General features: G+C 42.5%; 1 protein-coding gene across 2 annotated transcripts in view; it reads left to right on the plus strand.

Moving 5' to 3' along the window:
• The window catches only part of LOC308636169 (signal transducer and activator of transcription 5B), a 64,621-nt gene that overhangs the window by 37,059 nt on the left and 5,788 nt on the right, over window positions 1-21,774 (plus strand). Inside the window, exons 2-16 of one of the 2 annotated variants that reach the window (XM_081271352.1) lie at window positions 1,665-1,802; window positions 5,161-5,317; window positions 7,028-7,117; window positions 8,005-8,179; window positions 11,658-11,788; window positions 11,998-12,149; window positions 12,619-12,774; window positions 13,113-13,292; window positions 13,783-13,870; window positions 13,949-14,071; window positions 14,787-14,879; window positions 16,622-16,828; window positions 18,006-18,100; window positions 18,336-18,466; window positions 19,411-19,581. In XM_081271352.1, the coding sequence (XP_081127478.1) occupies window positions 1,675-1,802; window positions 5,161-5,317; window positions 7,028-7,117; window positions 8,005-8,179; window positions 11,658-11,788; window positions 11,998-12,149; window positions 12,619-12,774; window positions 13,113-13,292; window positions 13,783-13,870; window positions 13,949-14,071; window positions 14,787-14,879; window positions 16,622-16,828; window positions 18,006-18,100; window positions 18,336-18,466; window positions 19,411-19,581 (2,077 nt within the window). In that variant the 5' untranslated portion in view covers window positions 1,665-1,674. Of the gene's footprint in view, window positions 1-1,664; window positions 1,803-5,160; window positions 5,318-7,027; window positions 7,118-8,004; window positions 8,180-11,657; window positions 11,789-11,997; window positions 12,150-12,618; window positions 12,775-13,112; window positions 13,293-13,782; window positions 13,871-13,948; window positions 14,072-14,786; window positions 14,880-16,621; window positions 16,829-18,005; window positions 18,101-18,335; window positions 18,467-19,117; window positions 19,383-19,410; window positions 19,582-21,774 lie in introns of those variants that run through there. The other variant, XM_081271353.1, reaches the window with a different exon arrangement.

The following is a 21,774-nucleotide window of genomic DNA, read 5'->3' on the forward strand; positions in this document are numbered from 1 at the left end:
AGAGCCATTTTTTTTTTTCTGAAATCAAGAGCATGTTTAAGGGGATGGGATTGTGGTTCAGTGGTAGAGCACTTGCCTAGCATGTGTGAGGCACTGGTTCGATTCTCAGCACTGCATATAAATAAATAAAATAAAGGTCCAACACAACAATTTTTTTAAAAGAATGCTGCAGTGAGTATTCTTTATATTTAAAAAAAAAGCATGTTTAAAAAAACTACTCACTGTTGGAATATGATGGTTCAGTCTCATTTCTCTTAGTTGAAATGTATTCTTTTTTGTGGAAGATTTTTACCAGATGTAATTTAACAGAATATTGCATCATAAGTTCTGTAGGAATAACTCAGAAGGTATCAAATAATCCTTTGTCTTTGTGTTGCTGTAATTAGTGATAATACATAGGGTTCCATCTGTGCTTTAGATATTTTCACTTTTTTTTTCCTTAATGAACACTAATGTGACTTGATTCAAGTTTCTTGAATAAATGGTGCAGTGACACCATTTGTATAAGTACTTATTTAAAACTGGGCTAAAATTTTCTTATTATAAGACCTTAATAAGGTCAGAATGTAAGTATTCTTGAGACAGTGTGTTGTGTGGGGGGGTGCTATTCAGTGCAGTAGTGAACTAGATGATATTGGAACCTCTGTCCTTAAGGAGCTGCAGTAGTTTCCAAGGTCTCAATCCATCATGGCCATCTCCATTCCTTTGGGCTTATGGTGAGGCAGAATATCATGGCTGAAGAGTGTGGCAGAAGTAAGCAGCTCTGGACATCACATCAGGAAGCAGAGAACACTTTTTTTTTTTTTAATTGTACTGAGAATTGAACCCAGGCTGCTTAACCACTGAGCCATATCCCCAACCTTTTGTTTTGTTTTGTTTTGTTTTTGTTTTTTTTTTTTTGAGACAGGGTGTTGCTAAATTGCTTAGGGTCTCATTGTGTTGCCGAGGTTGGTCTCAAACTTGAGATCCTCCTGCCTCAGCCTCCTGAGTTGCTGGGATTATGGGTGTGCTCTCTTTTACTGGGCTCTTCCAACATGGCAGCATGTTTATTTCAGTTCTTAAAGCCAAAGTAACAAATCTAAAATGGTTCTTAAAAAGTCTTTCTGCTCATTTTTTATGACTGTTGAAATGCTGCTAACCATTACTGACAATTTTGAACAAAAGTAATGATATCAAAGTTATAGGCATTTCTTTCCCTAATGCTGCTTTGTGATTTTACTTATAGGACCTCAGTATATCTATAGGCAGGAATTCACAGATCTGATTGGTTACCTTCCCAAGACCACATTGAATGTCTACATTTTGAAAACATTTTAAAGCTAAAATTCACTTAAAGAATACTGATTTTTAAAACCAGGCTCAGTGACACATGCTTGTAATACCAGCTACTGGGGAGGCTGAGGCAGGAGGATCTCAAGTTCAAGACTAGCCTGAGAAACTTAGTGAGACCCTGTCTCAAAATGAAAAGCCCGGGAACTAGCTCAGTGGTTGAGTTTCCCCCGGGTTCAATTCCCAGTAAGCAAAATTAAAAAAAAAAAAAAAAAAAAAAAAAAAACACTTTAATTCACCTAAAGGGCTAATAGTGTGTTAGCATTTTAACTATATGAATATTTACTCTGGTAGATTTAAAAAATAATCTAAACCACAGATTGTTTGTTTAACAGGTTGTGAACCATGGCTGTGTGGATACAAGCTCAGCAGCTCCAAGGAGATGCCCTTCATCAGATGCAAGCCTTATATGGCCAGCATTTCCCCATTGAGGTGCGGCATTATTTATCCCAGTGGATTGAAAGCCAAGCTTGGTAGGTGAACAATGCTTTTTACATCATATTTTGTGGAGCACAGAATGTTCATGCAAGGATCTGGATTCAATCCCCAGCACCACCAAAAAAAAAAAAAAAAAAAAAAAAGAAGAGAAAAAAGTTTGATTCGAAAAATCTCATGGTGGAGACTTTAAAAGTTATGTGCTTAAGGCTGGGTATGGTGGCACACACCTATAATCCCAGTGGCTTGGGAGGCTGAGACAGGAGAATTTGTGACTTCAAAGCCAGCCTCAGCAGTGGTGAGGCACTAAGCGACTCAGTGAGACTGTCTCTAAATAAAATACAAAATAGGGTTGGGGATGTGGCTCAGAGGTCGAGTACCCCTGAGTTCAATCCCCAGTACCAAAAAAAATTTTTAAAAAGTTATGTGCTTAAAATTTTTTTTATTTGATCCATGAAAAGGTATTTAATCCCATCTGATTTATGGAGATGGAATAACTCTTGGGGTTTAAAAACAGGATTCATTGTTCCCTTTAATAGTTAGTACTACTAATAACATTAGCATATTGCTGCTAATAAATAGCAATCAACTAATATGTTTTGAGTGCCTGAGGGTGCCAGCATTGTTGTAGATAGCAGCATTTGTTGGAAGAAATGAAAGTCCTTGCCCCACAGAATTTAGTGTTTGATGGAGCAGATAAGTAATTTAACGGTAAATACATTGGTGTTTTTCATTCATATGTATTTTACACATAAATGCATAAATCTAAAAGGAAATATACCAAAATATTAACAGAAATTACATTTCAGTGGATTTAACAAGCATTTTTATCTTTATTTCCCAAATTATTGGTTATATACTTGCATCGTTCTAAAATTCCTTTAGAATTGGTGCAGTATAGTCGACTGACAAAGCAGCTCTTTTGTTTGTCTTCTGTAATGCTAGGGCCAACTCAGCACCTCCTGCGTGCTCAGCAAGTGCTCCACCACTGAGCTGCACCACCAGCTCTTTAGTTTCTTTAAGTGACAGTGTTATTACACACTGGCAGCAGGTTGAGCTCCGCTCTGCTCTGAAGCAGGGGCTCTGTCAGTGGATCTGACGTATTCTCTAAATGGTTTCGGCCTCTCCATTGTAGCCAGGGGTCCTCTTTGACAGACCTCAGTAGAAGCCAGCCTTGATGCTACTGTTGGAAGATGGCCGTATTTCCAATCAGTGCTATTGCCATGGAATAATTTGCAATTGCAAATTATTGTTAGTAGCAGATTTCTGTTCGGAAGCCAGAGAGCACCAAAGGCAGACAATTTTCTAGGCAATTTAAAAAAAATCTCAGCTTCATGTAATTAAGTGAGGAAAAAAAACCTGCTAAATATGAGAATGTCAGGTGCACCTTGTTTAGTGCTTTTCCATTCCCTTTTCATTTTCTTTTCTGTTTTAATGATTTGGAGGGTTTAAAAAACATTAGTAGAAAGTTTCTGCTGATTTAAAATTTCATTTAGGGGGTGTAGCTTAGTGGTTGAACACTTATCCATCATGTGCAAGGCCCTGGGTACAACTCCCAGCCCTGTTAAAAAAAAAAAAAAAAATTTTTTTTTTTTTTTTTCATTTAGCCTGGCTCAGTGATAACAGGCCATGGTCCTAGCTGCTCCAAAGAGGATCACTTGAGCCCAGGAGTTCAAGACCAGCCTGGGCAACATAGTGAGATCTTGTCTCAAAAAGCAAATAAGCTTTCCTTTAGTAGATTTCTCATGTAATTTGCTTACTGATAAGTTCTAAAAGATTTGTGTTGATTAAGGAATATCTGAATTATATGTAGTTTGGTTTTCTTAAGAAGATAAAGATTTAGCTCGGTGCCATGGTACACGCCTGTAATTCCAGCAGCTCGGAAGTTGAGGCAGGAAGATTAAGAGTTCAAAGCCAGCCTTAACATCTTAGTGAGGCCCTAAGCAACTTAACGAAACCCTGCCTCATTAAAATATTAAAAAGGACTGGAGATGTGGCTCAGTGGTTAAGTGTCACTGGGCTCAATCCCTGATTTAAAAAAAAAAAAAAAGAAGATGTAAAGATTTTAATGAAAAATCTTCAGTTCTTCATGTTGAAGCCATCCATGCAAATCTCTTTATTAGCAGGAACATTAAGAACCAGTGTCAGAATTCCAAGAGTTTTGCTCAGATGGGATCCACTCAAGCATGGGTTCCCAAACAAGAAGCATCATTGCCTCAATCCTTGCAGGTTTTTATTTAATATATATTATACTTAATTCATAGAGCATATATATTTAAAATTTGGCTTTCTTTACTGACTTCTCCAGTACATATTTGGGTATGCTCTTTGATGAGATAGTCTCAGTGTTTTGTTTTTTTTATTCTGAAAGTCTCAATGTTTTGATACACATGTTTGTGTCTCTGTTTGAAATTAGTTGTAACGTCAGAGATTAGGAGATGACAGAGCCATTTAGCTACCACTAGATCTCTTGTGTGGCTCCAGACTGGTCAGCAGTAATTGGATGTTATTTCAGTCTGACAGCTGTTCAGTTTCTTCAGCAGGCTAAGAAATTTGGTACTACCCAATAGCAATTGTTGCTTAAGTTTTAGAAATAAAGGAAAAAGAGAAGAGAGGGAGAGAGACCGTCCAACACCTGTCACCAGTTAAATGGCTCTGAATTAATATAAAGTCTGTAAACTGGTTTTTATTGTTTGCTGGAAAAGTTGGCATTGCCTAAAGTCCCAGATCTGCAACTAGTGATACAAATGTCTCGCCTGTGTAAATGCTAGGCATCTTCTGCTTCATTTCCAGGACTCCTTAGAAAGAGCAGTATTATTCCTTCACCTGTCTCTAAGAAATACTACCTGTGGAATTTGCAACATGGTCATGGAACTGGTTAAGGCTGGGAAGGACATGTAGGACAGTCTTGACCTTGTGCCCCTTCACACCCTTGAGAAGACTATAAATAGGAAATTATCAGAGCCCTTATTTCCTTTAGAGAATGCGAAGCATGTTCCTTTTCCTTTTGTTTATAGGAGTAGATAGCATTAGCCCCAGAGCCAGTCAGTAGCAAAAAGGAGAGGGGCAGTACATAGTTTAAAAAAAAAAGAAGAAGAAGAAATGAAAATACTGTACAGTCCACTAGGGTAATTAGAAGATTGTGAATAGAGTAATGTAGGCATTTAGTCAATTTGTGTTAAGCTGTTTCTTAACATTTGCCACGAGTGTTAAGGAGAAATCACTTTAGGGCTGAGTACCTCAATGGTAGAGCACTTGCCTAGCATGTTCTGGTTCCAAGCCCAGAAATAAAGGAAAGAAATCATTTTAGTCAAAGAAAGACTTGATGTGTAGAGGCTGCATTTTACAGGCTCTTGTGCATGTATGTATACATATTATGTAATTTTTTTCCCCTAGGGACTCAATAGATCTTGATAATCCACAGGAGAATATTAAGGCCACCCAGCTCCTGGAGGGCCTGGTGCAGGAGCTGCAGAAGAAGGCAGAGCACCAGGTGGGGGAAGATGGGTTTTTGCTGAAGATCAAGCTGGGGCACTATGCCACGCAGCTCCAGGTAGGTGTGAATGTTGGGTCACACTTAATTCTTGTCCCTGGGATGGCTTCTTCCTTCATGTAGTACTTCCTATAGAGTCTCGTTCTCTTTGTCAGCCAGCATTGTTGAGTCATGTGTTCCATGCTTAAGATTCTGATCATTTGACTTTGGGGTTGTGGCTCTTTTTTTTTTTTAAGAATTTTTTACTTGAAAATAATTTTGAATTTATAGCAGTTTGCAAGAATGATACAAAGAAGTCCTACATTACACCCAGATTTATCTGTTAATCTGCCTCATCATACTCTCCTCCTCCCTTTGTTTCCACACACACTTTATTTAGTCACTTGAGAGTAAGTTGCATACATCATGTCCCTTTACCCCTAAGTATTTCAATGTGCATTTTATAAGATTATGAACCTTCTTTTTTTAAAATATTTATTTTTTAGTTTTAGGTGGACACAATATCTTTATTTTACATTTATGTGGTGCTGAGGATCGAACCCAGTGCCATGTGCATGCTAGGCAAGTGCTCTACCACTGAGCCACAACCCCAGCCCCAATGAACCTTCTTTTACATGGTTATAATACAGTTATCAACCTTAGTAAATTTAACATTGATACATTACTTTTAGTTAATCTTCTGTCTATATGTCCATTTTATCAGCTGACTCAACAGTGTCCTTTAGGGCATTTCCCCCCCTCCAGTTCAGGATCCAGTCCAAGATCACATATCATATCTAGTTGTCATATCCCTTTAATCTCCCATTTTGCAACCTTGCTTTGTCTGTGACATTGACATTTTAAAATAATTGACCTACCCCTTACCTTTTTTGTTGTTGTTTTGTTTTGAGATAAGGTCTCACTATGTTGTCTTGGAACTTCTGGGCTCCAGGGATCCTCTGACCACAGCCTCTCAAGTACAGGCACATATCCCCATGCCTGATCTACTACCCCTTACTTTTTTTTTTAATATTTTTTATTTGTCAATGGGCCTTTATTTATTTATTTATTTAAAAATATTTTTTAGTTTTTGATGGACCTTTATTTTATTTATTTGTATATGGTGCTGAGAATTGAACTGAGTGCGTCACACATGCTAGGCAAGCGCACTACCACTGAGCCACAACTTCAGCTCCAGACCTTTATTTATTTGTGGTGTTGAGAATTGAACCGAGTGCCTCACATATGCTAGGCAAGCGCTCTACCACTGAGCCACAACCCCAGGTCTACTCCTTACATTTTAAAGACAAAATGTTCCTCATTTTGGGGTTTGTCTGATGTTACCTCATGATTAGATTCACATTTCACATCCCTGGTCAGAATTATAAATGAGTGGTATGGTCAGGGTATCACATCCAGAGACATATGGTGTCCATCTTCCCCTTACTAGTGATAATAATTATGATTACCCAGTCAAAAACTTTTATTATCCTATTTCTCATCTGGTATGGACTTTACTTATCTGGGTTTCAAAATATTGCTGTAGTACTTAGATACACTAAAATTCAAGAAATAAAATAACCTTCCCTTTTTACTGTAATTGGGCCTTTTGTAATGTACTTCCTTATTCTCATTGACATGGGGGGGAGGTGCGCAGTATTACCCATGATTGGGCCATGACATCTCCAGGAGTGTTCTGCATTGTGAGAGCTGCCTGTCCCAAGGCAGGCCAGGGTTAGGTCCCAGAGCATGGAATGGAACAAAGTCACTTCTGATGTTGCATTCTTTCAGAACACATATGACCGCTGCCCCATGGAGCTGGTCCGCTGTATCCGGCACATTCTGTACAATGAACAGAGGCTGGTCCGAGAAGCCAACAATGTGAGTGTCCTGTGGGTGTGAGGAGAGGAGTGGGGATTCCTTTATTATCTACCTCTCTTTGGACCCAGCTTTGTCAGGGTCACTCAGTGTGTACCTATTGGTGTCCTTTTAGAGATCTGATCTTAATAGATTTATAACCTTAATGAGGTTGCAACCACAAAGCAATATGAACAAGTACAAAATAATATAACCCCAGCTGAATTGTTTTTTAGCAAAGATACACTCATATTCAGGTAGGATTACCTGGGAGAAACTTCTCAATCCCTTCTAAGCCAGGTGTTGGAGGAATGGGTCAAACCAGGTCACTTAAATAGCTGGATCCACAGAGGCCTTGTTTATGCCTCCCCCATATTTTCATGTGGTAGTCTTCAGGATGCCTGTGAAAGGTTCAGCTTCTTCCACAATGGAAGCAAATTATTCCATCACAAGAAAGTCTTGAGTGAGCACACAGACAATGTGCGTTCACAAAGCCACACTCCCCACTGCGTGCCTAACATTAGTACAGCCGTATTAGGTCAGTGAATAAATGTAAAAATGTGGGTCATCACCATTAAAAGGAAAACCCAGGTGATGCCTAGAACACGTTGAGTTCTAGTCTCTCCACAGGAATTATTGGGCCCTGTTTTGGTACTCTGGTGGAAGCCAGATCTGAAGTACTAGTTTCCACTATGGTAGTGCCATATTCTGTCAGGTCACTTGTTTCTCCATTTTCCCATTTTACCCCAGTGCTCACAGATGATGTTTGTGATTCCTTCTGATCCAAAATTTAGCTTTTGGGAGTCTTAGCCCAAAGTAGGATCTGGCATTGGTTGGCTTTTCCTAGGGATTAAGACCAAAGGTTTCCTCCCACCCCACGGCCCTGCACTGTCTCTCTGATCTCTCCTCAGGGCAGCTCTCCAGCTGGAAGTCTTGTGGATGCCATGTCCCAGAAGCACCTTCAGATCAACCAGACCTTTGAGGAACTGCGACTGGTCACCCAGGACACAGAGAATGAGCTGAAGAAGCTGCAGCAGACCCAAGAATACTTCATCATCCAGTACCAGGAGAGCCTGAGGCTCCAAGGTGAGGCTAGGGCTGCAGGGGCCGAGGGAGCTGTTTGTGTCTTGGAGGTGTGCAGGTGGGAGTAAGGACTAGAAGGCTGCTCAAGTTGGGTTGTAAGAAAACCCATTTTTCATTCTGAGCATCTATCTTCCCTTGGCATTAGAAGGATGAGACTTAGGAAGGGGAGAAGATATGTCACCTATCCTTGGAGAGTGTGGGGTCAGGCTTCGGGCACCCTGGGGGAGTGCCAAGGTAGCTGGGGAAGACATTTCCTTTTTGGGAAGGAGCTCATAGTCGTAGGTAAACAGCACCAGCTGTAATATTTTATATATAATAAGCATTTTATAAATGCACATTTATTAGAGTAGTAAACAGAAAATGTAAAACCATATGCTCAGGGGAAGAGCACTTACCTACCATGTGCAAGGCCCCGGGTTCAATCCCTAGCTTCACCAAAAGAAAAAAGAAGGAAAAAAAATCACCTTTAAAAAAAAAAAAAGTCTCTCTAAGCAAGGATTCTATAAGGGCCAAGGGACTGTGTTTCTGGTGACCAGTGTTTAATATTCTGTGTAATTATTCAGAGAGGGCTTCCTGTGACTGCATATACTCTGTGCCTCAGTGCATCCTTGTGGACAAATCTCCCTAGCACCATATACTGCTTGCTGCTTGAGGCATCCAGAAACTTCATTGTCAGTCTTGAGGCTGTGGAGCCCCACTGGCGCCCCCTCTTGACACTGTAGGAAGTCGGCAGTTTGAACTTTTACGGTTTCTCAGAATCTCAGAGGAGTGATGGCTCAGAATCTCAGAGGAGTGATGGCTTGGCAGCCACTGCTCAGAATCTCAGAGGAGTGATGGCTTGGCAGCCAGTGCCCATCCCCCACACACACACACACACACTCACACAGTGTGCCTTCCTGTAAGAGTGTGTGTGGCAGGCTCCATCTCAGAACTTTATTGACACTATTTTTTGACTCTGTCTTCCCAGACTAGAACTTTATTGACACTATTTTTTGACTCTGTCTTCCCAGACTATAAATCCTTAAGAGGGGTTTGTGTCTTTTATCTCTATACCCTGACAGCACAATGACTGAAATGTCAGTGTTGACAGGATAATTCTAACATGTCTTCCTCCAACTGAATTCACCCAAAGAAAAGGAATAGCCCATTCCTGCAGTGGAAACAGAGATTTAGGCTGTGGTTTCTACCCAAGTCCATTGTCAGCAGCATTTATGATCCTGGATATGGGTTTCACTAGCCTGTGAATGGGTTAGGTTTGGATTCTGGATGGGTGTACACCTATCACATGGTGTCACTTCTGTCTCATTTGTCAGCCTCACCATTACAATCACAGATTATGGCTGGTGGAATTGCTCAATGGGACAGCACTTTCCTAGCATGCACAAAGCCCTGGGTACAATCTCAAGCACCACACAACTACACACAAATATACACAGAGCAAAAAAACACATTTATTTTTATTTATTTTTGGTACTGAGAATTGAATCCAGGGCCCCTTAACCACTGAACAACTGCCCCAACCCAAAATTTTTATTTTGAGATGGGGGTCTCGCCTTACTAAGTTGCTGAGGCTGGCCTTGAACTTGGGATCCTCCTTCCTCAACTTCTGAGCTGCTTGGATACCATGCCTGGCTAAAACCACAGACTGTTGATCTGTTTGTTCAAGTGAAGGCCCAACTCCTGAGAAACATAGCCATTGCCTCAAGTCTACCTGGCTCCTTCCCAGAAAAAAACTGCAAATGACTAGGAGAGATCTAAGTGGGACATTTGCATGGAGAAGCTGGGTGTAGGTGTTGAAATCACCAGTCCCCTGCCCTGTGGGCCAGCAGGATCATGGGGTAGCCATCAGGCCCCTTTGCTATGTTCCAGGCCTGGGACTACTCTTCCCAATCAGTACCCTCCAATGAGAGATACCGTATTTCCAACTTCTAGTTCTGGGCTTTTCCTGGCTGTTCAACATTGCTTTTATCTGTCCTAGCTTGTATGTTTCCTGGGGCGGGGACTGGTTTGGTGTGACATGGCCTTCAAAGCTAACCAGGAAGTTGACCAAGACATACCAACAAACACATCTTGATTCAGGCTGAGTAAAGATGCTGGGCTGTTTAACAAAAAGAGCTATATGGGGGCTGGGGTTGTGGCTCATTAGTGGAGCGCTCACCTAGCATGTGCGAGGCCCTGGGTTCGATCCTCAGCACCACATAAAAATAAATAAATAAATAAAGATATTGTGTCCAACTAAAAAATAAAAAAAAAGATATGATGTCCACCTAAAACTAAAAAACAAATATTAAAAGAGAGAGAGAGATAGGAAGGGAGTAATAATCCCAGCACTGGGGAGACTGTTTTCTTGGGGAGGCAGAGGGGTTTGCAAACTGGGGAGATGCACAGGTGGCTTTAACTATGGGCATGTTTTGAGGTTATGGATCCTCAGGTATATCTTGCTTTACTCTTTCTACCTCCACCATGTCTTAAGGATTTGTTTAGGGCTGGGGATGTGGCTCAAGTGGTAGTGCGCTCGCCTGGCATGCATGCAGCCCGGGTTCGATCCTCAGCACCACATACAAACAAAGATGTTGTGTCCGCCGAAAACTAAAAAATAAATATTAAAAAATTCAAAAAAAAAAAAAGGATTTGTTTAGAGATATCTTGAAAAAAGGTAGGAAGGCCTCCCTCCCTCCCTATTCTTGCCATCAGTGGGATTCCCAGCAGCTGGTGATGCCTCCCTCCACCCTCCCTTTCTAAGGGAATCTTGCTGAATTGTGTCCTGGAGGCCCTGGGTATTGTCCCCATCTTCTGTTGATTTCCTCCCTCCTCTCACCCCCTTCTCTCCCCGTCCCTTTGCATTGACCTACCCTGGACAGACATGTCAGATGCTTTGCAACCCCTAGTGAGACTCACCACTGGGGAGGCACTGCCAGTTCAGGGATGAGACAAAATAAGGGAGCAGGGCCTCCCAGACAAGGTCCCCTGCACATGAGGGTGGGACCCAGCAGCTGCTTGTCTCTGTCACTCTTTTATTCTCGTCCTACCCCCCAGTCACCAATAAGGACCAATCTACATAGAATTCAGGCCTGCCTGGCTGCTCCTTGAGCATTTTCTGCATCGTCATTCCTTTAAAGTCCACGGCAAGGCACTGAGCATTTGCCAGGATTCTCCCATTTTACGCGTGGGGAGCGGAGACACAGGAAAGAAAGTGATTTGCAGAGTTCTCCCAGAGGGGTTTGGGGGCCAGCAGGGTCCTGAGCACCCACTGCCCAAAAGGGAGGCTGGGTCAGGAGGCCAGTGACCAGAGCCCAGAGGCTGCCTTCTGAGGGAGCGTGTTCATCTTTGGGCACCGGCGACTGTAGGTAGGAAGCCCCACTTGCCATCAGTGGGGTGTCTGACCCTGGAGGTCTTGCTCCAGAACAAGTGAGTGGGAATGCTATGGGCTTCCTGGGGATGCCAGGAGTGATGGTGGTGGGTGTCGTGTCTCCTCCTCCAGCTCAGTTTGCCCAGCTGGCCCAGCTGAACCCCCAGGAGCGCCTGAGCCGGGAGACGGCCCTCCAGCAGAAGCAGGTGTCCCTGGAGGCCTGGCTGCAGCGGGAGGCACAGACACTGCAGCAGTACCGCGTGGTGAGTAGGATCCTGCTTCTCTGGTGACTGGATGGAGGGACAGAGCCAGGGAGAGCAGGGGGCCAGACCCTCTTCTCTGGGGTCCTGTGAGGGCAGGGGTCAGAGAGGGAAGGGACTGCTGGGCCTGCCTGGCTCCCCGGGATTGTAGGGGAGGCCCTGCAGGGCTGTTCCCTGGGAGCCCAGAAGGGCTGCTGTCCCCCTTCCCACAGGAGCTGGCCGAGAAGCATCAGAAGACCCTGCAGCTGCTGCGGAAGCAACAGACCATCATCCTGGATGATGAGCTGATCCAGTGGAAGCGGCGGCAGCAGCTGGCCGGGAACGGAGGGCCCCCCGAGGGCAGCCTGGACGTGCTGCAGTCCTGGTGAGGGCTGTGGGGAGGCAGCAGGGTGGCAGAGCTTCAGGGTGTGCTGCCAGCTGCCTCTTCTGCCTCCTGCCTTGGCCTGAGCAGCAGGCTCCTTCTGTCTTGTGACAGCCCTCATCTCACCAGTGTCCTGGTTTAGATATGGACTTTGTTCCCTGTTCCATTTCCCCAGGGACGCAGTCAGTCACATGTTGGGGAAAGGGACAGGGCTTTGGTATGCAGTGACTCTTGGGCTGATTGGACCCAAATCAGGGTGGCCTCCGGTGCATCCTCTACTTCTGGAAGGCAGGAGTGCCCTGTGTACCCGTGGACCATGGGGTGGGGAATTGCTGTGCCATCCTGGGTGGGTCCTTGCTGTGCAGGTGCAGCTGTGTTGGGGGGAGGTCTCCCTAGGCTGGGAGCCCCCAGGCTCTGTCCCAGGGTGGGGAAGAAGCCATCATTCCCATGTGGGCCCTGGGACTCCTCGCAGGTGTGAGAAGTTGGCCGAGATCATCTGGCAGAACCGGCAGCAGATCCGCAGAGCCGAGCACCTCTGCCAACAGCTGCCCATCCCTGGCCCAGTGGAGGAGATGCTGGCCGAAGTCAATGCCACCATCACAGATATCATCTCTGCCCTGGTCACCAGGTGACTGCTGCCTCTCCACCGTGCCCAGGGCAGAGCAGTTCTCTTGGGGTTGGCATGTGGGAGGCCGCAGGTGCCATCCAGACCACAGGCTGTGCCTCGAATCCTCTCCCACTGCATCTCCAGTTGCTCTGGCTGCTTGGGGCGGCCCTGGCCCAGTTTCTGGTGTGGACACTGAGGGAGGTGCCTCTGCTTGGCTTCCCCTTCTTTCTGGGAACAGAAGCCTCGTGTTGTCCTTCGCCTGCTAGTCCTGTGGGAGGTCCCTTTCCTCAGAGAGAGACTCTTCCCCCACTCCCACGCCTGCATCTCATCGTGTGTCTGGTCACTCATGTCCCCTGCAGCACATTCATCATTGAGAAGCAGCCCCCTCAGGTCCTGAAGACGCAGACCAAGTTTGCGGCCACCGTGCGCCTGTTGGTGGGCGGGAAGCTGAATGTGCACATGAACCCCCCCCAGGTGAAGGCGACCATCATCAGTGAGCAGCAGGCCAAGTCCCTGCTCAAGAACGAGAACACCCGCAAGTGAGTGTGCCTCAGTTTCTAGTTTTCTGGCTCTTTCTTCAGGTCCCTGCAATGGGAAGATAGAAATTCTGCCATCTCTGCAGATCCTTTCTCACCCTCTGGCCTGTTCTGAGGATCAGAGAATGAATATAAGGGGGTTCTTTTTTGAAGATAGTATAGTTTCATTCAGTAGGGATATGAAAATTACTTGTGTGTTTTATTTATTTTTAAATTATTTATTTTTATAGTTATAGGTGGACACTATATCTTTTTTTTTTTTTTAATGTGGTGCTGAGCATTGAACCCAGTGCCTCACACGTGGTAGGCAAGCGCTCTACCTCTGAGCCACAACCCCAACCCCTATATGTTTTATTAATATAGCTAACATTTTCCCTAAATGATATGTGCTTTTAGCAGCCTTCTGTATTATTTCCTCCTACCCCAAACATGTTCTTTGTCCCATGTGTACTGAGACCCAGATAGATTTGGAGCTGGTCTCTCTGATTTGCAGTGATTACAGTGGTGAGATCTTGAACAACTGCTGTGTCATGGAGTATCACCAGGCCACGGGCACCCTCAGCGCCCACTTCAGAAACATGGTGAGGAGGGGAGAAGAGGAAAGATGCATTCTCCCTCTGTGTTTGAGGGCTTTGTCATCTCATGTTCCTCCTTTGCAGTCCCTGAAACGAATTAAGAGGTCTGATCGCCGTGGAGCAGAGTCCGTGACAGAAGAAAAATTCACAATCCTGTTTGAATCACAGTTTAGTGTTGGTGGAAATGAGCTGGTTTTTCAAGTTAAGGTAAAGCCCCCTCCATAGCTGGGTATGCATGCTCACGTGTGCTGTGCATTTTATATCACAAAAGAATGGTGATCATGGGCTGGGGTTGTGGCTCAGTGTTAGAGCACTTGCCTTGCACGTGTGAAACACTGGGTTTGATCCTCAACCCCACATTAAATAAAAAGAATAAATAAATAAAAGTATTATGTCTGTATACAACTATAAAAAAGAATGGTGATCACCTTGTATCTTCTTTTTAACCATTGATAAACAGAAAATGGGGAGACCTCATCCTTACAGGTGCTCTCTCTTAGATTCTATTAAGTCATGAATAAACAATAATGAATTGAAATGGCTGGAGGAATAGATTAAAAAAATGAATGATAGGAAGTGTTACTCAGCATGAGGAGTGTACAGTACGTTTTAAACATTTCATTTTTCTTTTTCCAGAAATGTCTCTTTATGCTCTTTCTTTTTATCATTTTCCTTACAACTTCAAGAAACTTACTCTGTCCTTCAGAAACATATAAGCAATATTGCCTTTAAAATATCTGAAAATTTCTAAAGTTGTGCCAGTATTGTGAAAAGTCACCTTACTCCAGGAGCCATTCCCATTCTGCATTTTAGGGAGTCACTTATTGACACTTGAATGATAGTGTTGCAATGACAAGGAAAAAAGAAGGAAGGGAAAGAACTTGAGGCTGTGGGTGCTCAGCCCTTCTCCTGTGTCTTTTAGACCCTGTCACTCCCGGTGGTGGTGATTGTGCACGGCAGCCAGGACAACAACGCGACAGCTACCGTCCTCTGGGACAATGCTTTTGCAGAGCCTGTGAGTGGATCCTTTGGGCCTGTGGGTCTCAAGATCACAATGGTGTCACCAGTTTTTTCCATGTGGTATCCCCTCAAAAAGCATAGAAGGGCTGGAGATATAGCTCCGTTGGTGGAATGATTGCCTCGCATGCACAAGGCCCTGGGTTCAATCCCCAGCACCAAAATAAACAAACAAATAAATAAATAAGTAAATGAACAAACAAAGAAGCAAACAAATAAATACAATACAGGCATGCTGTCCATCTACAACTAAAACAAATTTTTAAAAATCACAGGAAAAATTTTATTTTCCTTAGTTAAAGGCAGAATAGAAAATATGGAAAGGGCATGGCTTGATGTCAGGCCAGGGTTAGGCTCTACCCCCTCCTCACTGTGATCATGACTGTGATCTAGGAATGTTCTCTTTGCCTCTCTGAGCTTGAGTTTCCGTTCAGTTCCGGCAACAGAAGCATAATGGCACTATTGGGATGCTTACATTGAATAACAGAGAAATACTGTCACAACCCCCATGGTCAGTAAATATTTTTGAGTTCTTGGGGGATACCCTGAATGGGGTAGGGGACTCCCAGGCTCCTTCTAGAAATTAGTTTAGCAGAGGCATTGCTTCATGTCATCTTCTTTCCAGTAAATGAGGATGACACTCAATGTCCTTTCCTGATTTCACAGTCTCTAATTCATTCCAGATCTCTCAGAGAGAATGAGATGTTTTGTCTGCAAGATCAGATATAATTTTGAGGGCTTATGCACCTGAATGCTGTATGAATGCCACTGAAGTAGCTTGAAGAACAAGTGACCAACCTCACCTCCTCCCCTTCTCTTCTCATTCCTCTCATAAAGAAATGAGGAATTTCTTTATGTGCTGATATGAGATTTCCCAGATATAGTATTAAGTGGAAAAAAGAGGAAATACAGAATATGTGGATTTTATGCTACCATTTATGTTTAAAGAAAAAAAGAATAATTGCTGACATGCAATATCTTTGGCAATATATACAAGACACTAGATGCATTTGAGAACAATTGGCTTACTGATGGGGATAGGAAAGCAACTTCACTATATTTACTTCTTTGTTTTTTTAATTTTTATTATGTGAAGGAAATGTCCATCTGAAAAAAAATTTATAGAATTGTAAGTACTATGGTTGAATAGAATGAAAAGCAATTTATTGAAAGTTCATATTCTGATAATAATACTTGATGATGAAATTTTTTAAAAACTTCATATTCTGTTCTATTCTCAATTAAGTTGCCAACCTGAAATTTTCACTCTACCATGCCAAGTTATTTCACATTGTGATAGAGTTCTTGGCAGACGTCAAGGGCAGATATGCACATATGTGTGTATGCGTGCATATGTATACATGTATGTGCACATTCTCTCTCTCTTTACCAGTCTTTTCAGTTTCTAAATTCCCCATGAGTTAATAACATAAGAGCCAGACCTTGGTTTTATTTTTATTTTTATTCATGGATTTAGAACCTCAGGTTGAACCACAGGATCAGCAGCAGCTCATTATGCATAACATACATAGCATAATGTTAGCTTCTAGTTATGCATGAAGAAGGTAAAACAGAACCTTCTGCATCTCACAGAACCATATACCCCAAGGAAGCATGAATGTCCTTGGCAAGACCAGTGCTTATAACTACTTCCAGCCATCCTTGTTTTTCTCTTGTGGCTGGAGGGAATCAATCATGCAACTGTTTTTTTCATAAGAATCTGGCTTCTCTCCCTCTCAGGGCAGGGTGCCATTTGCCGTGCCTGACAAAGTGCTGTGGCCACAGCTGTGCGAAGCTCTCAACATGAAATTCAAGGCCGAAGTGCAGAGCAACCGAGGCCTGACCAAGGAGAACCTCGTGTTCCTGGCGCAGAAATTGTTCAACAGCAGCAGCGCCCACCTCGAGGACTACAACAGCATGTCTGTGTCCTGGTCCCAGTTTAACAGGGTGAGGAATCCAGGCCTCCAGTTGATATTAGGTCAATCCCTCCAAACCAGATGTCTTCAGGAGTCTCCCTGTCCTAGGCCTCTGTTCTTCATATTTATAATAAAATGTACCAAAAATAATAGAAGCTTCTAAATAGATGGCCAACTTCAGAGTTATCCAGGTCTCATGTTGAGAATCACATCTTTCCATATTTTAAGTAAGTTGGGCTTTGTGTTCAGTTAGTGCATTTTCTTCCTATATAAAGGAAATAAAGAAAGCAAACATAAACATAACTCATGGGAAAGAAAGCTTTAAGATAATAAATCCATGACTCTGTCCCATTCACTTACTCTCTGATGTTCCATGATGTATAATGCCAGTTCAGACTCCCATGAGACCCTTAACCCACAGAACAGAATGCTGATGAAAGAAACATTTTCTAGTTTGTAGTGTCTGGTACTCAGATGTCATATCTTTGATTGATTTTCAATTAAACTTGAGTTCCTTTCCTATACTTCCACCTCCAGTGTTTTAAATGCCTTTCATTCAGAGAGCTATTGGTCTTCTGGGTTTTTGTATTAACAAGTTGGCCAACAATTTGCTGGTAGTCAAAAGAGGTTTGATAGGGGAATCAGGAGGTCTCATGGTCTATCTTTTCCATTACACTAAAGCTCCTGCCTTCTAATAGGATCAGGTAACTGCATTTGACTGATGACCATTGGAAACATTGTATGATGTGACCATCTTTGTGGCCTTATGATTGTGATCTAATCCAGATCAAATTTATGAAGCAACAGGGCATATTATTAAAACACAGCTGTGATTCAGCTGAGATGGGTCCTGAAAACATGCATTTCTCAGAAGCTCCTGAGCAATGCTGATGTTGCTAGTCACAGGCCACACAGCAAAAATAGTCAGCTCAGATCCAGGTGGAAGACTCAGGGACCACTGGGTATTGACAGTAGCACATTGGCCTTTCCCCTTAATTGTCTTTTCTTCTTCATTCTGTCTTTTTGGTTGAGGACCATTTGGTAAAACTGAGGTAGGCAGAAATAGTTGCATGCTTCTGGCAGTGCAGGTATTTGTTTTCCAGTTAAAGTACATGCAGTTAATATTCCAACTCTTCCTCTCTCTCTCTCTCTCTCTCTCTCTCTCTCTCTCTCTCTCTCTGTGTGTTCATTGTTGTATCTCCAACCAGGAGAATTTGCCAGGACGGAATTATACTTTTTGGCAATGGTTTGACGGTGTGATGGAAGTGTTAAAAAAACATCTCAAGCCTCATTGGAATGATGGGTAATTCTCCTTTTTTCTGAGATGGGGGTCTCACTGTGTTGCCCACGCTGGTCTCAAACTCATGAGCTCAAGTGATGCTTCTGCTTCCACGACCTGAGTAGCTGGGCCTATATGCACACACCACCACACCTGGCTAGAATCATTATTTTTTAAGTCTAAAGTAGAGTATGAAAGTTTTCCTCCTAGCATTAACACATCACCCTCTGCTTCTGTTCATTTGGCCTTTGTGATCCAGGGCCATTTTGGGTTTTGTGAACAAGCAACAGGCCCATGACCTACTCATTAACAAGCCTGATGGAACCTTCCTACTGAGATTCAGCGACTCAGAAATTGGCGGCATCACCATTGCTTGGAAGTTTGATTCTCGTGAGTGCTCCACCCTTTTTAAGACACATCTTGGTTTTCATCCAAAGTCAGCTGCTTTTGTTGCAAAATTACTTTAACAGTTTATTGAGTACTTATTATTTGTTGGGGCCAGTACTAATTACAGAAAACATAGTCATATAACCATGACATGGCTGCTCATAATATGGCGCCTATGAAAAATCTTATTATGGGAAACATAATTATTAATTTTGGGAAACATAAAAGTATAACTATGAAATACAGCAGTCTATAAAATCTCAGCTGCTTCCCTTTTGAAATATTTTCCCTATTATTTCTCAGCCTGGAACTTATTTCAATGAAGAATTACTTTGATGATTTGGAGTCCTCAAAGTACTAATAATGTGCTATTTCAATCATTCCCTTTTCCTAATTAACATGAGGGTATTGCCATTGACCATTTCCACCCAAGAATGTTAATTTTTTTCTCTGACTCTTACAATAATATAAAAGTACCTTGCTGGATCTGTGTGTGTGTGTGTGTGTGTGTGTGTGTGTGTGAGAGAGAGAGAGAGAGAGAGAGAGAGAGAGAGAGAGAGAGAGACTTTTAATGATTTTAATAGCTTTTAATAGCTCTTATGTTTTCTCTGCCTATGGGCATGCTTCCTAGCTCTCTTATATACCTTCATACAGAGAATCAGGAGTTGGGGTCGATAAGAACTGTTCCTTCTAGAGAGGGATGGAATGCCGCTTGAACTTGAACTGACCTGAGATCATTCAGTCTCTAGGGAAGTGATGCGTGCATTACCTGCTTATCTATCCATGCTTTTAAAAACTACTTTACCTACAACCCGTGGTTATTTTAAAATGGAGATTTCCATTTGATCAATTTTAATGAAGGGCTTGAATTTGTGGTATATTTGGATTTTAAGATTCTGTGTTCAGAAATCATGGATAGAATGTGATTGTTCTGTTTATTGATCTAGAGGAAAGAATGTTTTGGAATCTGATGCCTTTTACCACCAGAGACTTCTCCATCCGGTCTCTGGCCGACCGTCTAGGGGACTTGAATTACCTTATATACGTGTTTCCTGATCGGCCAAAAGATGAAGTGTACTCCAAATATTACACACCAGTTCCATGCGAGCCTGCCACTGGTAACAATGTTCGCATTCTGATTTGATTTTGTTGTGACTTCGGTTTTGTTTCGGTTTGGTTTAGTTTGGGATGTGTGCGCAGGCATTTATGTGCATGAAATTCACACAGTTAACACTCAGTCACTGCTTTTTTGGTATTATCCAGGGCAGACATAAGCCCCTTGCTGCATTTGTTAGTCACACAAAAATACATCTGCCATCCCAAATACCAAATCAGAGGGAATGAATTACTTTTAATAAAGTTTAGATCAAATAAAATTAGAAAGGTAAAATTTTGTTTTTCAAAAAGGAGATGGTTTTGGGGCTGGGGCTGTAGCTCAGTGGCAGAGCACTTGCTTAGCATGCATGACGCACTGGGTTGGATCCTTAGCACCACATAAAAAATAAATGAAATAAAGGCATTCTGTCCATCTACAACTACAAAACAAAATTTTTAAGGGAGATGGGTTTATGGTTTTCCGAGCTAGAAAATGTTTCATGTTTATTGTAGAATTTTCACAAAACATAAAAGCATAAGAAAGTCATCACACATCTCTCATCCAGGGAAGAGCCTCTGTGGATAAGTTTAGTGACTGTTCCTCCACTCTCTTCAGGTTGATACTCTTCCTTCCTTCCTTCCTTGTGTCCAGTTGCTTATTGTGCACTTTTTGTGTGAAGGCTACAATCTAGTTAGAGAAAGAAGACAATAAGCAAGGAAATAAATAAACTGATTTATTTAGCAACGGATGCTCTGAAGAAAACTAGCAAGGTACAGGGATAGAGAAGTGACACTCTGTCATCAGGGTGGTCAGGGGAGGTTTCTGAGGAACCCATATTTGAATGGACAGAACAAAGTGAGGAAGCTGACCATACAAAGATCCAGGGGAAAAACATCTTAGGCTGAGAAAGTGAGGCCAAGTCCAAGTCCAAAAGTGGAAGTGAGCTTGGTACATCTGAAAGCTTTGTGAGGGTAGGAGGCTATAGCCTGCAGAACAGGGAAGAAGCTGTGGGAGGCGGAGGTCAGGGCTACTCTGACATGGAGTCCAGGGTGAAAGGTTTAGGTTTGGGTTAGACCATAGGTAATCTTTGGGTGCCCTGATTACACACACACACTCACACACCCTTAACAAACATATCCAATATAGCCACCCTCATCTTTTTTCCTTTTTTTTTGTGTGGGGGGGTACTGGGGATTGAACTCAGGGGCACTTCACCACTGAGCCACATCCCCAGCCCTATTTTGTGTTTTATTTAGAAACAGGGTCTCACTGAGTTGCTAAGCTTCTTGTTTTTGCTGAGGCTGGCTTTGAACTCAGGATTCTTCTGCCCCAGCCTCCCAAGCTGCTAGGATTACAGGCTGCGCCACTGCACCTGGCCTACCTTCATCTTAATGATTGTAGAGAGCTTCATTATATAATGATTCTGTGTGGTTTTCCATGTTGGTTAGTTAGCATATTTATAATTTATTTGCATTTTTGGTTATGATTGACATTGAGATAACCTGGTACATGTATCTTGTTCAACTCTTTCCTTGAGATAAATTCCTAAAACAGAACTGGTGTCAAGGAATATATACTTTTTAAGCTTTTTGATACATATTTCATTATTGCCCTTCAGAAAGCAAAATTCATTTTCACTCCCATGTATTTATGTTGGACATTTGCTTCTTCCTCCTGCCACCTATAGACGCTAATCATCCATTTCAGGTCTACCTATCTGATTGGCATAAAAATGATATCCGAGCCAGGCACACTCCTGTAACCCCAGCAACTTGGAAGGCTGAGGCAGGAGGATCACAAGTTCAAGGCCAGTCTCAGCAATTCAGTGAGACCCTCAGTAATTTAGTGAAACCCTATCTCAAACAATAAAAAAGGACTGGGGATGTGGCTCCATTGTAAAGTGACTTTGGGTTCGATTCCCATTACCACACAAAAAAAGAAAAAAAGCATCTTATTGGTCTTAATTTCTTTGACTCTAGGTAATCTCAAAAATCTTTTCATATGATTATAATGATAATAAATAGAATAATAAAATAACAGCCAACATTTATTTAATATTTACTGTGTACTAGGAACTTTTCTGAGTACTTTTTATACACATTTTCATTTAAATCCTCAGAACTACTCTAGAAGGACTGGTATAGCCCCATTTTACAGATAAGGAAACTGCGTCACAAAGAAGTAAAATTACTTGCCAAAAATCACATGGCTAGGA

The sequence above is a fragment of the Spermophilus citellus genome (genome assembly GCF_964194105.1).
Source record: "Spermophilus citellus genome assembly, chromosome: 17".
Taxonomy (NCBI): domain Eukaryota; kingdom Metazoa; phylum Chordata; class Mammalia; order Rodentia; family Sciuridae; genus Spermophilus; species Spermophilus citellus.